General features: G+C 42.2%; 1 protein-coding gene across 1 annotated transcript; it reads left to right on the forward strand.

Moving 5' to 3' along the window:
- Positions 1-10,272: 10,272 nt before the first annotated feature.
- atp1b1b (ATPase Na+/K+ transporting subunit beta 1b) lies at positions 10,273-15,925 on the forward strand (the record flags this gene model as incomplete). The annotated part of the gene is made up of 6 exons (XM_083901211.1): positions 10,273-10,363; positions 13,987-14,115; positions 14,852-15,007; positions 15,155-15,339; positions 15,463-15,546; positions 15,665-15,925. The coding sequence occupies 6 exons, from the start codon at positions 10,273-10,275 to the stop codon at positions 15,923-15,925; spliced, it is 906 nt and encodes a 301-aa protein (XP_083757337.1).
- Positions 15,926-15,990: the final 65 nt, after the last annotated feature.

Here is a 15,990-nt window from a genome sequence, read left to right on the forward strand (position 1 = left end):
AAATACCAATTTTCTCGATGGACTTTGGTGTGGGAGAGGGACAAACAGCACATTGAGGGAACACATCTTGGTGTGCTGTGTACAATGGCTGAAGCCAGCAAATTGGGGAAACCCCAGGCAAAAGGGACAAAGTCATAGCAAATCACAGAATATCAAGGATTTGCACAATTCGTATTCCATTGTTTTGCCCTGCTTTGCCTTGTTGCAACACGCCTGACTGAACCCGGTTGTTACTGATCAGCAAACAGCTCCAGTGCTAACTGCACAAACAGATTGCAACAAACAAGTGAAGTGATGGTAAATTTCCTTCTTCGTTCTGGATCTTTATCTAGAAAAAGACTGAGTTTCATAATCACTATGGGGTGACCGCGGCGCTAAATTGTCCCCAGTTCAAAGAGTTGGAGTCTAAATCTTCAGTTCAGGTTATCTATGTGGCTCAAATATTAACCATCACATGAATTATTGGAAGGTATGAGTTGGTAAACTTTGAACCGGAGTAGGCAGCGGCTAAATATGAGTGAGATGTGGATTAATTTGTAACCAGTGCACAGTTTCACAATAGTGCGTGTTTCTCCACCGCATCAGGGTGAGTGGCCAGTCAGGATGTGTGATGTTCTAAACACGGTAGGAGAACGGTGGCAAAACAATGAAAGTTTAATAGGGAGTGTGTTGTTACACAGTGGACGCCAGCAGCTGGTCACATAAACCCTGGATTCCACACTATACTGGTACATGAGTGCTGACTAAAAAATATGTAAGATAGTGTAGACAGTTGAGAATAGTTGACACCCATTTCTTCCATTTTGCCTTTTCCATTTTTTGCATTGTAGTTGCAAATATAGACGACAGCGAAGGAGTTCATGAAATGTAAACCGTCCTATCTGGTTCCCCACCTTCGCTTCTTTGTGACGTCATGAGCTTCCATCAAGTGATTGGGTAACAGAGTCCTGTGAAGAAAAAAAACATTCCCCCAACTCTGTGTATCATCGGCGGAGCATATCAGTGAAACAATACGTTTTCATGAAAGGTCCAGTGCGTAACAATTAGCAGGATTCATTGGCATAAATTGGGTTTACTACCCATAAATGTGTTTGCGTAAGCGTATAATCACTTAAAATTAGAAACGGTTTTCACATAGGCCTTTTAAATGTATTTAAGATAAGGGCCTTGCTTTATAGAGGCCGCCATCTTGTGCTGCCTGTTTCAAGCTTGCTACAGAAATAAGGAAGAGTGACATACTTCCTGATAGGCCACCATAGTTCCCTGACTTGCACTGGGAAAAGTAGTGAACATAATGAGTCCTTGGTTTGTTGCAATCTACACATTCTTACACACTGGACCTAAAGGAAGTATGGGTGTCTGCAGAAAACAACAAACCCCCTCAAATGGAGAGAATTTTGTTGTAAAAATGACTATACCAGGTCAGGAAAAACGGATTACAGAAGTGTAAAAATATCTTCAGAATGTGTTTGCCACCTTGTCTCCATCTTTCAACAGCCTTTTCTGACTGGATTTTGTATTAGTCGCTGTACCAAAACCAGCAGAGGAAATCTTCTTTACAACATCATTATGTTGATCTCAGAAACTAGAACATGTCTATTCAGTTCACTAATTTCATAGCTCTTATTTTTTGGTGAAATAAAACTATAGTATTTCTCCTACTATCACTACTATCATGTCACTGTGCGATATTTGTGTTCAGTCAACTGTCAGGACATGAGATTTTTCCACTGTATTCCAAAAGCAAAACTAGATGTTTCATCCTTTGTCACACATTTGAAAACGATGATATCCTTCATATTTAAATGATCACGACTCGAACCACACAATTCTGGTTAAACTAGTTAAATGTAACCACACATTCTTCTCGTGGCTCTACACATTAACTCGTGCCTTTGACAGACTTCCCATAATGATCCTCTGTCAATTATTGACCTCGGGGGGCATTATGGTGTGGTCTTGGTTTGTGAGAGACAAAAAAGGGACTTTGGTTGTTCTATACAGCAAAGTTAAAGGGAAACAGAGGACGGCTTTAACATTAATGAGTTTCTGTTTTTTCTTGGAGATGCAGCGAGTAAAGTGCTTCCACTTTGCTAATTTGCGTCTCACAGCCTCAGTGTGAACGCAATCTGTGACAGATTTTGGCTTTATCTGTCAAAGTCAGGGTTTCTCACCCCTGGTGCATGTTTTGCTCCAACACACCTGATTCAAATGGTCAGCTCGTCAGTCAGCTCTGCTGAAGCCTGAGAACGACCCATTTATTTGTATCAGGTGTTTTGGAGCAGAGAAACAACTACAATATGGAGGGCAGTGGCTCCCCAGGACCAGGAGTGAGAAACCTGGGTCTAAGTGATGTCCAGGTGTGATTGTATGAGATACTGACGTGACAAAAACTTGAACTATCCCTTTAACACTCAAACATACAATACTGGTTAGACAGTCTATGCTAAATGTGCTTATTTGCACACAAATATGTCATCAAAGCAAAGAAGTGTAACTCAACAAATGCTGCACTTCTTCTCTCATTGAACATTACACTAATTATAATCTATAGTCAGGTGGGAAAGTCTGTGCATCCATGTTTGACTGCAATTAATCAGTCAAAACTATTTTGAAATGGCAAACATTAGAATCATAAATCAGTTAACACTTGACGCTTCACAAATATCATTATCTCACTTGCATTCTGCAAGAAAATGCCCATAAATCTGCTGAGAAGTTACTGAAAATGAAGATCCCTGATTTTTGTTGACTTGTTTGACCTTTAGTTGTGTAGATCTAAAAAATAAAAAGCTACGTAAAAATGTGGAACATAAAATATATTCAGGAATTAAAGTGGACAATAGTTACATGATAGCAAGAGTTAAAGTTTCAACAGTAGACAGAATAGAACATTATCACGTTTCAGACTTACAGGCAGTCATTTCCGCCTGTATCTGTATCTTTGCCCACACAGAAAAACGACCTTGACCATGTCTGATAGCAGACTGTACCATGTAGTTGTTGATAGGAGAAACACTGAGAGGAATGCCATGGTACGGTTTTGTTGCAGGATATTGCGTGTGGCGTTTTCGGTGGGAGAACCAGTTTGAAGGATAGAGCTGGAGTCAGTGGCAGCGACTGAGACACGTGCCCTTTTCACGTTTAATATTATGGATTGCAACACACCTTTCTATAAGAAATGTCTGGCACCATCATGGGAGGAAATCACAATTCCCCCTGCTGCTTTGATTTCTTCTTTCTTCTTCCTGTATGGTTTTACCTCTCCGGTGAACAGTCAGCACTTTTCTCCTTAACATCTCTCATTACAGAACCTGAATCATATCCACTTAAATATTGATGTAGGAAAATGTCCCAGAAGCAACATTTGTGTGGCTCAGATAGGGCTAGATATATATATTGCGTGGCTGATGATGGCACATGGACGGTTCACTCCTGTTTACCACATCTCAGCCACAAGTTGGCCACTGCATCTCAACATGGCAGCCAAGTCGCTAGTATCAATTGGTCATATTTTCCCCCAACAATGGACCACTTTGGGCTCACATTCATATTAGCCTTTGGCTAAGGGTTGTGCCACATCTTTACCAGAGCTGGCCCACACTTGTCTGAAGATATTTGGGCCACATTTATTATTTATGACATGACCCACTTTGGGTGGTGTGTGTGGTTACACACTGCCATGAGCACCACATTGGCCCCCTTTACACCTGGCATTAAAATGTGTTTTCTGTGATCGGATTGCAATTGGATAGCACCTGACCACTTGTAAGTATACAGGTTTAAATGCACCTAAGGACAGATCTGATTCGCAAAAACCACTTCGAGAGGTGGTCGGAGACGAATTGTGACCTCACTGAACAGAAGTGTAAATGCAAAGAGTCTCTGATGCGTCTCCGCTCCACCCACGTTGGTGGCTCCAAGCACAGCTTACATGAACGTGGTGACAAAACAGGCTTTTAACCCAAATTAAGAAAACACCCTGGATTTATCTTCCATTCACTGGCTGCCAATTGATTGCAGAATACAATTTAAGATTTTATTAGTGTCGACTTCAGACCAAAGACTCTTGGTGGCCCCTCAAACTAATTGCAAAACCCAAGTCCAGGCTGCAGCACCACGACTTTGGAGTGCACTTCCCTTGCCTTTATGCTGTCTTGAGTGTTCTGTTTCTTTTAAGAGAGAGTAAAACATGCTTGATGTGTGCATTTTATTTGCTGTGAAGCACTTAAAGAAGTGATTGTTATCTGTGAAAAGTGCTATAGATATGAACTTTGCTTGCTTCCTCTGCTTTCGTCAGTTATCCACTTATCGAAGATGACTTCTTTCCCTGCTTCGAAAAAAAAGCTCCATTAGATAGTGCAACTTCACGTGCGGCTAAGATTGTTGTTGTTGTTGATATGACAGCACATAGAGGAGGAGGAGGTGACGTAAGGGGGGGGGGGATGACTGTGATCAGATAGTAATCTGATCTTGATTTGGACACTGGAGACGGAAGTAAACATCAGGTCTAAATGCATGTGGTGACGCGCTATCCGATCATAGAAAACCAGTGTTGTAATGTAACGATTTTCATGTATTTCAGGTATATGTACTTTACTTTGTTCATCTTTCTAGCCTTACTTACCTTCCATTACGCACCGTCAAACCTGTCAAGTAGGTTTTGTGGGCTGCAGTCGCGTCTGAGTAAGAAAAGAAGTATAGATTACTTTTTAAAGATGGCGTCAGTGAACCCATTTTGTGTCACAGCAATAAAAGGGGTCCACAGGTCAATGACTCTACCAGCGGTGTTACAAGTGTCTCCTCTGAAACAAATGAGTGAACTATGAACTCCAATAACAATAAAATCAGATGTGTTTGTGACAAGGACTGTCATTTGAAACACTGGACTGATGTTGTACTGTTAAATAGACTGAAGACATGTAATCTCCTCTTATTTGGTGTCGCTCCCAAAGATTTGTCTCCATACTGTACCACTACCATGAATGGCTCGTATGTCTGTGGCCTTAAAAAGGCCGGAAATACAGTGGAAAAGTTATGTGACTGGGGACATTTGGGGAGAATAAGTCAGAAAGTATTCAGTTTTCTCCCTCGGGTGACAAGCAAGTGACGGCGTGTGACGATCACATCGAACAGGTTTAACCAAAATAATACTAATCTGTCCTCACTTCAGATTGAGCAAATAACTGGAACTGTGTTTTTATATTTGTGTGCTTGTGATGTATGTATGTGTACGTCTATGTTTAATTACCTTAAATGATGGGGGAGTATCTGCACCTTTATTTATAAAATAAACCATAATATACACAACACGGACAATGCAGTCACATCATTCCTACTGAAGCCGCATGAGAGACGTGTGGGGCGACAGTTATCAGGGTTTTATAATTCCACAGCTCTTTTTTAATCAATTTAGTAATTAACCTCTTGGATCCCACCACTTGTGGAGGGTCGGTTTGTGCGATCTTATGTGAGGTGAACAAAATCCAAAAAGGTTTCACCGTGCAGGGAGAAAATGAATACGCTTTAAATACATCTGTGTTGTATCCTTGATTTAAGTGTGAATGTGGAAAACAAACCATACCAGTGAGTTATACACAGATGTACATATATACACAAATATATGCGGTGCAGGCTTTATAATGTTGCTTTTAAGACTGCATTGACGTCGTTTGTACTTTATCTTTTCTCCTGATAATCCAGACTGGTGTCTGTTTGCTTAGCTGTGAGTCAGTAATTCCTGTGAGGAGGAAAAATGACAAAGCTGTGTCATGGGGACATGACAAATAAGACATTTGTTCTTAAAGCGATAGTTCAGGCGCTCTCACTACTAAAAAAGGATCAGTCTGAATATGTTTGATGCATTATCTCACACTTTTTTTACAGCTGGAAACTGAAGTTTACTACTGCTGCCTCGTTTGGTAAGTTTGTGTCAAGGAATTTCAAACACCCAAGTCACAAAATAAGACATTTGAACTCGCCGGTGGAGGCAGCAGTGGTACAAACAACTCCTGTGTGCTGTGATGCATGCACATGGTAGATTTTCTCTATTGAAATTAGTGTGGGAGGGTGAGTATTTTACAAAGCAATACAAAATACTTTAGTTTCTAGTCAGTGAAGGCTGCCTGGTGGTGGGATAAAGTGATTAACATATTCTTGAAACGAGAAAAGCACTCAGAGAGCGCAGACCTTCGCCAAGGCAGCACACCCTGAACATTTCCTGATTTCATCCAAATCCGTCCATGACTTTTCGAGTTATGTTGCTACCAGAGGTGGAAAAAGGACTAAAATATTGTACTCAAGTAAAAGTACCAATATTTTGATGAAATATTACTCAAGTAGAAGTAAAAGTAGTCATCTGAAAATGTACTCAAGTAGAAGTAAAATGTAGTTCATTTGAAATGTACTTTAAGTAAAAGTTACTTAGTTACTTTGCGTGGGGTGTGAGGGTAGTAGAAATATGACAAGGAGTCAGATATCCAAAACTATTTTGGAGCTCATGCGCCCGGCTCGACACAGGATATTACATCACTTTTGGTGCTCGCCCTCTATGTTCACGCACAAGTGCTGGTCATCATTCACAACAAGCAGCGCGACTATCATCATTCGTCTAGTTCTGGTGTATATTTTTCCCCTGTAGGTCTTCATTGTGCTGAATTTTTATTTTTACTCAGTAACGGATAGGATTTATAAAGTAACTAAGTACAATACTTAAAGTAAAATACAAAATCCTGATTTTAAATTGTACTTAATACACAAAAAAATATTCAATACAGTAACTTGAGTAAATGTATTTCGTTACTTTCCACCTCTGGTTGCTACCAGACAGACAGACAAACATATACCTCCTTGGTGGAGGTCGATAACTATTGGACTTTCAAACCAAAACCCCACAATACGCCTTTTAACTCAACTTTCTCTGCCACTAGAAAAACCTATTGTGCTTTTGAGGTAATACGATTGTGTATACTCTTTTTCTCTCAGCCCCGGCATGTTTATACGGGAGCCCAGTTTCATCAGTGTTACACACCCGTGACAATCATGAATACTACACTGAAGGCCTGAGTGGGTGAAAACGGGACCGAGAGTCGATCAGATAGAGACACCTGCATTTGTATGAAGAGCAGTCTCAACGGGAGGACTCACTCTCACCTTGAGTCCGCCCTCCCCCCTTCCCACCTTACACCACACACATGTTTACTGTGTACACACACTGACGACAGGCATCAGTTGTCCTGGGTGTGGCTGCTGTCAGACACCAAGCTGTATCATTAGTAAAATGGCAGGCTTTACCTCAGCGACTACTCCGCTAACCCTGCCCGTGTGATTCCTGCCTGGTGCTTTACGCCTTTGTCATATCAACACAGGAAATGAGCATTGTGCTCGTGCAAATTATCAATATACCCCGGGATCAGGATGACTATACAGTAGCAGCATTGAGTTTGAGACATTATGTTCAGGGAAACAGCAGAGAGCTGGGAGGGGCCTCACTGACTGCCCATTGAGAGAAAGTAACCAGACTTAATGTGTTGAACTTCTTTTCTGCATCCGGCCACATAAACTGGCCAAATTATAGTATCCACAGTTTAAAATACTAATGATTTGGGAAGGCAGCTCTCTGTTGTTCCTTACTCCTTAGCTCCTTACATCGGATGAAACAGACAACCTGAGGCGACCTCTCCGTCTCTGAAACTCTCTGCTAATATTGAGTCAATATGACACATGCATGTTCTTTCTTTTTTTTAATGTTTCTTTGAAGTGTCAAAGGTTGTTGCTGGTGCTGGAGTGATGATTATTCCAACAGAAGGGAGCAGAGCTGATGCACTGTCCTGTTTTTGTTCAAAGCCTCCTGTTTCACTACATGTAGAAGGAGATAATCTCTTAGATTATGCTTGATTATTATATTTATTGATCAATAAAGCCAACAAAAATCCTGCCCAATGTACCTGTTGGAACATTTGAGTTGAAGATCGTGAGTGAAATTGGGATAAAAGCTTTAAAACATCCAAGATATGAAAAGTGGAAGATAATTTATGTGCACAGGGAAATTAAACGTGATTTTTGGATTTCAGGATATCATAGAAAGATGAGACTTGCAGCATCGCAAGCTGTAGATTTGACATATTTTGTCCTTGAGGTGATCTTTAAAGGTCAAAACCCACCATGTGATATGACACACCTACCTACACATGTATGTTTACATTCAAACATACACACACACACTGCCCTGAAGATCTCAGAAGGCGGCGCATTGCTGTGCGATTTCACACATGCTTGTATAAACACACACATTTCACACATGCAGCTCACACATACAGACAAGAATGTGAAGTTTAAGGATCTATGAGTTGTCCATGCAGTCGGCATGTATGTGTGTGTGTGTGTGTGTGTGTGTGTGTGTGTGTGTGTGTGTGTATGTGTGTGTGTGTGTGTGTGTGTGTGTGTGTGTGTGTGTGTGTGTGTGTGTGTGTGCATGCTTGAAGGACAGTGGTGGTTCTCTTCTAGAAAGTGTTTTACTGAAGCACACAATATATTTTAGCTCAGGCTCACCAACTAAGATCTTCGGAATATGTTTGTCTGCATCCCCTCAACAAAGTCCATGGAACAAACCTTGTCGATCAAATCTTGTATCCATTGCACCATTAGTGAGATCAGATGTGTGTTTTTGTGACCTCTGTGTTGAAAATGCTTCACTTGGACCGACCCAAGTGACACAATCTTGGTGTGGGAGAGTGAGCGGTTTGTAAAACTTTAGTGTCCACTAAGAAAAAAAATGCTGACTGTGAGATAATGCAGTGTGAGAAAAGCGAAGGGGTGTTTTTTTTTATGTTGAGACACTTTGGTGACTAAGACAATGACAATGATCACTCAAATGAGGTGTTTGCAGTCTTTATTAGCCGGAGTCCTTTAGTACTCTGTAACACAGCATAAATGAACAGATTTTTAATTTGAGCTCTGATAGAGAATTTGGGTCATGTGTGCCCCCTAGCACTGGCAGCAGAAATGCCCTTGGGGCTGGCTTTAGAAAGGGGGGTTACAGAATAAATATACAGGTTTGAAGTGTGTGTATGCTTGGCTATGTTGTGTAACTAGAGCTTATTATCCCTGTGGTGTGATGGGGGATCCACTGCACACAACAACCCAGGACACCCACCGCGTTATACTGGGAACCGATAAGTGTGTGTGTGTATGGATGTGTGTGTGTGTGTGTGTGAGAGAGAGAGAGAGAGAGAGAGTCACAGGCTTCAGCGAAATCAGCTCAGTTGTGTTAGTGGAGGGGATGAAACAGTAATGATTGTTTTAGAGGAAGCGACTGTATTCAGAATTGTAGGTTGGTGCACTGTAATCTGGCAATCCCGCATGTGACTTGGTGTAATTGACGGCAAGCAGCGACTTAACCTGAACAGTCACACTGAATTACAAGCTTCTGTGATGTTTACAAAAAAAAGAGGCCTGTGAACCAGATTGTGTCTTGGATTTTTTCTCATCAGTCACACCAACAAGCAGAATTGTAATCTCACAGATTACGTAGACGATTCTCTTTGCAGAAAAGGGATATTTGAAAAAGAGCGGTTGTATGAGGAACTCCATGAGGTTTTACTCATCATACATTTAGTTGTTCCTTTATGCTGTCGTTTGTACTAAACAACGATAATTAGGTGCTTGAATGTTCTTTTCAGTGCACACACCTCATAAAATGCACACCTGCTTAAGCCAATGAAATTCATTCCAAGTCCATACCATATCCTCCTTTATTATGGTGTTTCCCAGAGCAACCTACAAAACTGTGTGTTTTATTGTGTAGATCTCTTTTTGTGACAATTTGCTGTATGAAAAGTACAAAGTCTTATTAATTGATTTCTGCAGAGTAAACTTTCACTTTCCCGTGTCACTGTTTCAAGGGTCAAAAAGGGGATGAGGAGCCTTTCAAGGTTGTGCTTCACTACGCACAGATAGAGAGAGTAAAGAAACACTTTCTTTTAACCAGGCTGAGAGATGTGTAGAAACCAAACGTCCTCCTGTATAGGCTCTCTGTCCGTCTTCGTGACGTCAGAGTTACGCACGGCCGCCGCGCTCCCCAATTAGCCGCCGCCGTTCCGCCCTCCCTCTAGGTAACTTGTCAGGAGTTTCGGGCGGAGTCGGAGGAGGAACGGTTTATATTAGGGGAGTCTGACATCGGAGCGAGCTGGGTGCCTCTGCGACTGAGCTGGGACTGAGCTGCCACACGGAGCTACGGGAAAGAACACCGTTACCACGGGGAAATAAATCAAGATGCCTGCAAATAAAGATGATGGCGGATGGAAGAAGTTCTTTTGGAACTCGGACACCGGGGAACTGCTCGGTCGCACCGGTGGAAGTTGGTGTGAGTATGACCGGCGTTAAGTGACCGAGAACCGGCGGTTTCAAATGAATTCCAAGAAAGAAATTACAATGTACGCGCGTGCTTGTGGTGGCGGCGGGAGCGCGCGCCGGTTGCCTCGTGTTTCTTTCTCGCCACCTGTTTGATTTGACTTTGCTGCATTTAGGAACAAACCGGTGTAACGGAGGGAAAAACGGGAGGTCGTGATGGGAACAGAGAATTGTTCATTAAAGTAGTCGCGCTGCTTGTTGTGAAGTGTTGAGCCGCCGTGGTGCAGGTCTGGTTCTCAGCAGCTGCTTCTGTTTTGGGGGTAAAGTTGTTGTTTTTTTTGCCGTTTTTTTTTCTTCTGGTACGGGCAGTGTAAAGGGTTAAAAATGCATCATAGTCCAAGGTGAGCCAAGGTGATCGAAAGATGGGGCCTGCTCGGAAATGGAGAAGGGGGACTATCGATCCGTGTCGGGTTCCTGTGATCAGGTGTCACCGTGTGATCTCATGAACAATACAGCTGATTAACTTGCCCGACCTTTCTTCTCCTGTTTCCCCCCGAGCGGCGGCAGCAGTTGCAGCGCGCTCCCGAGCCCCGACCCGGTGCCTCCTCCTCCTCCTCCTCCTCCTCCTCTCTTCGCCCTCCTCGAGACGCTCACACCTGGGTAAAATGTTGTCCCGGTGACGTGATGTCGGTTCGTGAGCTGAACTGAGCCGAGGTGCGTTAGTGCAGCAGCAGGAGTTACAGCTGAGGAGGCTGATGTATGAGGAAGAGGAGGAAGAGGGAGGTCGAAGCCATATTCGTCCTTCTGAGGTCATCTGAAAAATGCTGATGCATGTAGGAGGTGTGCCATGCGCACGCCCGTGCTGAAGGTGCAACAGTTAATCAATGATCGATCAAGCACTTAATTAATTGCGAACTATTATGTCTGATTTCGAAGGTATGCCCAATTAATTAGGCTGATATTATTTGTTTATTAATCAGCATTGATTATTATTTAAGTAATTGGCCGATTATTACTCATTTATTCAAATTTAACACATTTTGTTTTCCATAAACTGGATGCATTTCTTTACATCTGTTTAGACTGTTTATATGTAAATTATATATATCCAGTTTATTTGCTCTAGATATTTGAGAATGTTTGGGAAATACTGTTGGACATTTTTCACATATTTCTGAACCAAACAACTAATCACACATTTGGATTAATTATGAACATTTTTTTTATTGACATAGTGTGAATTAAACACACCATATCTGCTATGCTAAGAGTGTGTAATTGTGCCAAATTCATAGCATTCAAATGTTTTAGGGTCAGGCTTCAGTTACATAACCACTGTAGATTTCAACCTTGAAGAACCATTAAGATACAATCAAAACGTTAACTCAGGTTTATGCATTACGCTTATCTAAAAAAAAGGGCATTTATTTGAAAAATACATGATTGTTTAATGTGATAATAATAATCTCTGAAGTGTAAGGGTTGTCCTTTCACTCAGGGCTCAGGATTATAGTGAGCATGACGGGGACAAATGCCATGAATCTGTAAATCATTGACAGTAATGTTTTAAGACTGGGTCAGATGGATTGCATAACACGTCTTAAAGTGCATTTGCCATTTAATTGCAGTTTTGGTTTGAAAATAATGAATTGTCCGGAGTTTAGAGTGAATACATTTCAAAAAAAAATTTTTTAATTGAAACATAAATCATGTTTATGCTCCGACTCATCTGCAGCGCAGATAAGGAGCTACAGATATGCCTGGTTTACAATAACCAGAGGACACAGTCACACGCTGACTGTACGTCCTTCGGTCTAACTGGCTCAAACAACGTGTCATGTGCTTCATGTTTCAGGAGCTGTGACCTTTTGACATTGCCTCATGTAGCGGAACCCCCCCCCCCCCCGACTGACTAGATGTATAGGCTGCTGTAGCTGCAGGCGTGAACACATTATCCAAGCTTCACGCATAACCTCTCTGTATGGATAATGGGTTTCGTGACGCTCCGCTGCAGCGTCTTGGTGCTAAAAATTGATTAGAATGAGGACAACGGTGCCTTTTGGTGATTACCATCAAGCATGCACAGGCTTTACAACAAAATTCCTGCAAATATGTAAAGACAATGGCTGTCACTGTTACAGTCTTATCGTGAATGCTGCCTTTGTGCTTCCTGACGCTGATAGTGGAGTCAAAAGCTGTGTTGGTATGTTTGTGTCCCACTGACATTCACAGAGTTGGAGGAGCTGCATCAACCAGTGGGGATGAATGGAGGCAGATAAGTCACATGTGTCCAGTCACATTTTTCTTGTCTTGGCTTCAAACACTGGGTCAGGTTTAGCTCTGACTTCTGTGGTCAACGCTGTTACATGTTCGTTATCTTCTTCTGCCCCCTACGCCCTCACTGCAGAGCCATAATATGCCATGTTGCTGCCACCAACAGACCCCATGCCTGGAATTTACATATTTGTTTAGAAATGCATCAATTCTGCCCCTCATTTGCATGTCACCCTCACCACGCAACCTTAAGTGCTTTTTTCTAGTCTGCAGTGGCAGAAAATGGGACCTTCAAAAGCAATGACGCAGTTACGTGCATTAGTTTTCTAGTCTCCAATTTCCCAGTATGACACTGATTTGCACTGCCATTGCTCTTCATGGTGCTTTCTTCTATTGTGTTGTTGCATGTTGGTCGTTGACGCCGTGATTGAGGTTTAACACTTAAGAGAGGGGGAAAAAACTCCTATAATTGTTACTGTATACTAGGGCTCTCCACTGAGACTCAAAAGAATTGATTCATGTCCTCCCTCAATTATTTAGCATTTAAAATTTGGGATCCGTTTTTTTCGAAACGTGCCAACGATCTGTCAAATAAAACAGAAGTGCTTCTTGTTCTCGCTTCAGATTCCCAGATAATATCATTCCATTGAGTCAAAGTGGTGGATGGGAAGCCCATTTTCTTATCAAAGGGTGTTTAAAGTTTTCTATTATCCTTTGAGTGCCATTCTGAATAACTGAACCCATACTCTATGATGTTGGAGCTGCTGATCTATGAATAGATCCGTATCATTTGATGTCAACAGAGGAAGCCATTCAGTTGCATTAAATGGCAAACTGATTGTTTGCAGAGTACTAGTACGTCAACCGCACGTGACTGTCTTGTAACTTGGAAAAACATGACCAATGTCATACATTATGCTGAGTTTCCAGCACTCTTTAAATCCATAGAAATCTGTATTTCTATTTAAGTTAACAAACCGTTTTGCTCTGCTGTGAAACTGTGTTGGATTGATTCACAGGAGGTTGTTGTGTGTATTCATCACTAATGGATTACAACCTCTCATTGCTGTCTGCTGCATGTTCTGCTGTAAACACACCGGAGAATCAAACAAGACAAAGACAAAACAAACAACAATTCCCATGCTGCTCCATGATGTCAAACTTGTGGTGCATTCAATTAAGATTTGAAGTCGGAACTGGTCGTGACGTGTCCATTGATGAAAACTGAGCAGTACTATGTGACTGACATCATGTAAAACAAATAAGACAGACGTACAAATAACTTATAATGCACTGTAGGTCTGTTTTTTGTTATTATTATTCTAATTAACTCTTTCTTTTTTTTTCTTTCTTTTTTCACAGTCAAAATTTTCATCTTCTATGTCGTTTTCTACGGCTGCTTGGCTGGCATCTTCATCGGCACCATCCAGGCCCTGCTGCTCACCATAAGCAACTACAAGCCCACCTGGCAGGACAGAGTCGCACCCCCTGGTAAGAAGTATGCAGAAACTGTGGACTACAAACACCTGTGCTCACAGTGGTTGTAGTAAACGTAGTATACGAGTTTGTTAAAGGTGCCATATGTAAGAATGTGGCCAAAAACGGTTACTACATTCAAATTCAAAATACCAAGGTCTTTTAGGTTTAATTTTCTGACGTAACTGGCAACCCGTGGTTGCTCGGCAGCTGAGACTCTACTGACAGCAATGCTTGGTAGATGGTGGTAGGTGGCGCCACATGCCAAAACATGATTTCAAAACATAAACATGATTTGCAGTCTGCAAAATATTTTTTTAATGCAAATATTTTGGTTGTTCTGTTGTTGAACATTATTCCTGAGTCTCTGTGACATATTAGGAGGATTTTATGGCCAGTTGCTTTAGATCTATTACATAATGCACCTTTAAAGTTGGTGACTTGCTGAATGGTAATGTGTCCTGTATATTGTTTTGGAAATGGATTGTTCACATGTCTGCTCGCTGTGGTCCCAGTGCAGCCTTCACTGTGTGTACACCGAAGCCTGGTTTCCATGGTGGAGGAGGCCAGCTGGGGTTAAGGAACAAGTGTTGAAAACAGTGGAGGAAGCTATTGTTTCAGAGCATTGGCCAGTGACACAAAAAGGGCATTAAACCTGACGTTCTGTATCTACTGAACAGTGTTGGAGAAACAATAACGGAGAGGAGTGAACTGTGTAGAATGTCAAGTGACAGATGTGTTGTTCCTGCAGGTCTTTCACACACCCCACGGTCAGAAAAATCTGAAATGGCCTTCAACCCCAGAGATCCTGAGACCTACCTTGCCTACACTAAGGCATTGAGGTCTTTCATGGCAAAGTATAACGAGGAGGGCCAGGTGGACCAGATGAAATTTGAGGACTGTGGAGGTAGGTTTTTACGATGGTGACAGACTGAGTGTTGTTGAATATTGGAAAAGTTTCTCCTAGGTTTACTGTAACAGCCCTGAGACTGAACGGTATCACAACAATGATAACGCAGATTAACAACAGTTAACCTTTCACGCCCATGTCCAGACCAACCTGGCGATTACAAGAACCGAGGCGACCTGGAAATGGATGTGGGTGTCAGGAAGGCCTGTCGTTTCTCCAGGACCTGGCTGGGACCCTGCTCCGGCCTCGACGATGGCGAGTTTGGCTTCAAGGAAGGCAAGCCCTGCATAATCGTGAAACTCAACAGGATCGTGAACTTCCTTCCAAGGGTAATTTGAAAGGATGCTGTAAATCCAAATCATCACTGGGGAAATGTCTTAAACTACAAACCCAGCAGCAAAGTGTTTTGTTTTTGGATTCCTCCTGATTCCTTGACTTTCTTCTGTTTTCAGGCTCCTGGCACAAATAACAGCATCCCTGAAGAGGCACAACCCAAGGTGCAGCCAAATCTGATCCCCATCTACTGCACCAACAAGGTAAGAGAGGTTTATTTTTTGGTTTATTTATGTTGCCAGTGTCGCATCCATCTTTTTTGAACAAATCTGCCCATGTTATTAAAAGCATTTCTGCAAACTCTCGCATGTATGCTTCCAGAGAGAGGAGGATGCCGGTAAAATTGGAGAAATCAAGTACTACGGCATCGGCGAGGGCTTCCCGCTACAGTATTACCCTTACTACGGGAAGCTGTTGCACCCTCAGTACTTGCAGCCACTGGTGGCGCTGCACTTCACCAACCTGACCCGAAACATGGAACTACGCATCGAGTGCAAAGTGTTCGGAGACAACATTGCCTACAGCGAAAAGGACCGCTACCAGGGACGCTTTGACCTCAAGATCCAGGTCAATGGTTTATGACTGCCATCAGAACCATAGTACTTTGTCTGACCACCATCGCCATCCTTGCCCGTCCTGTCTCTTTA

The sequence above is a fragment of the Microchirus variegatus genome (assembly GCF_963457635.1).
Source record: "Microchirus variegatus genome assembly, chromosome: 1".
Classification (NCBI taxonomy): Eukaryota; Metazoa; Chordata; class Actinopteri; order Pleuronectiformes; family Soleidae; genus Microchirus; species Microchirus variegatus.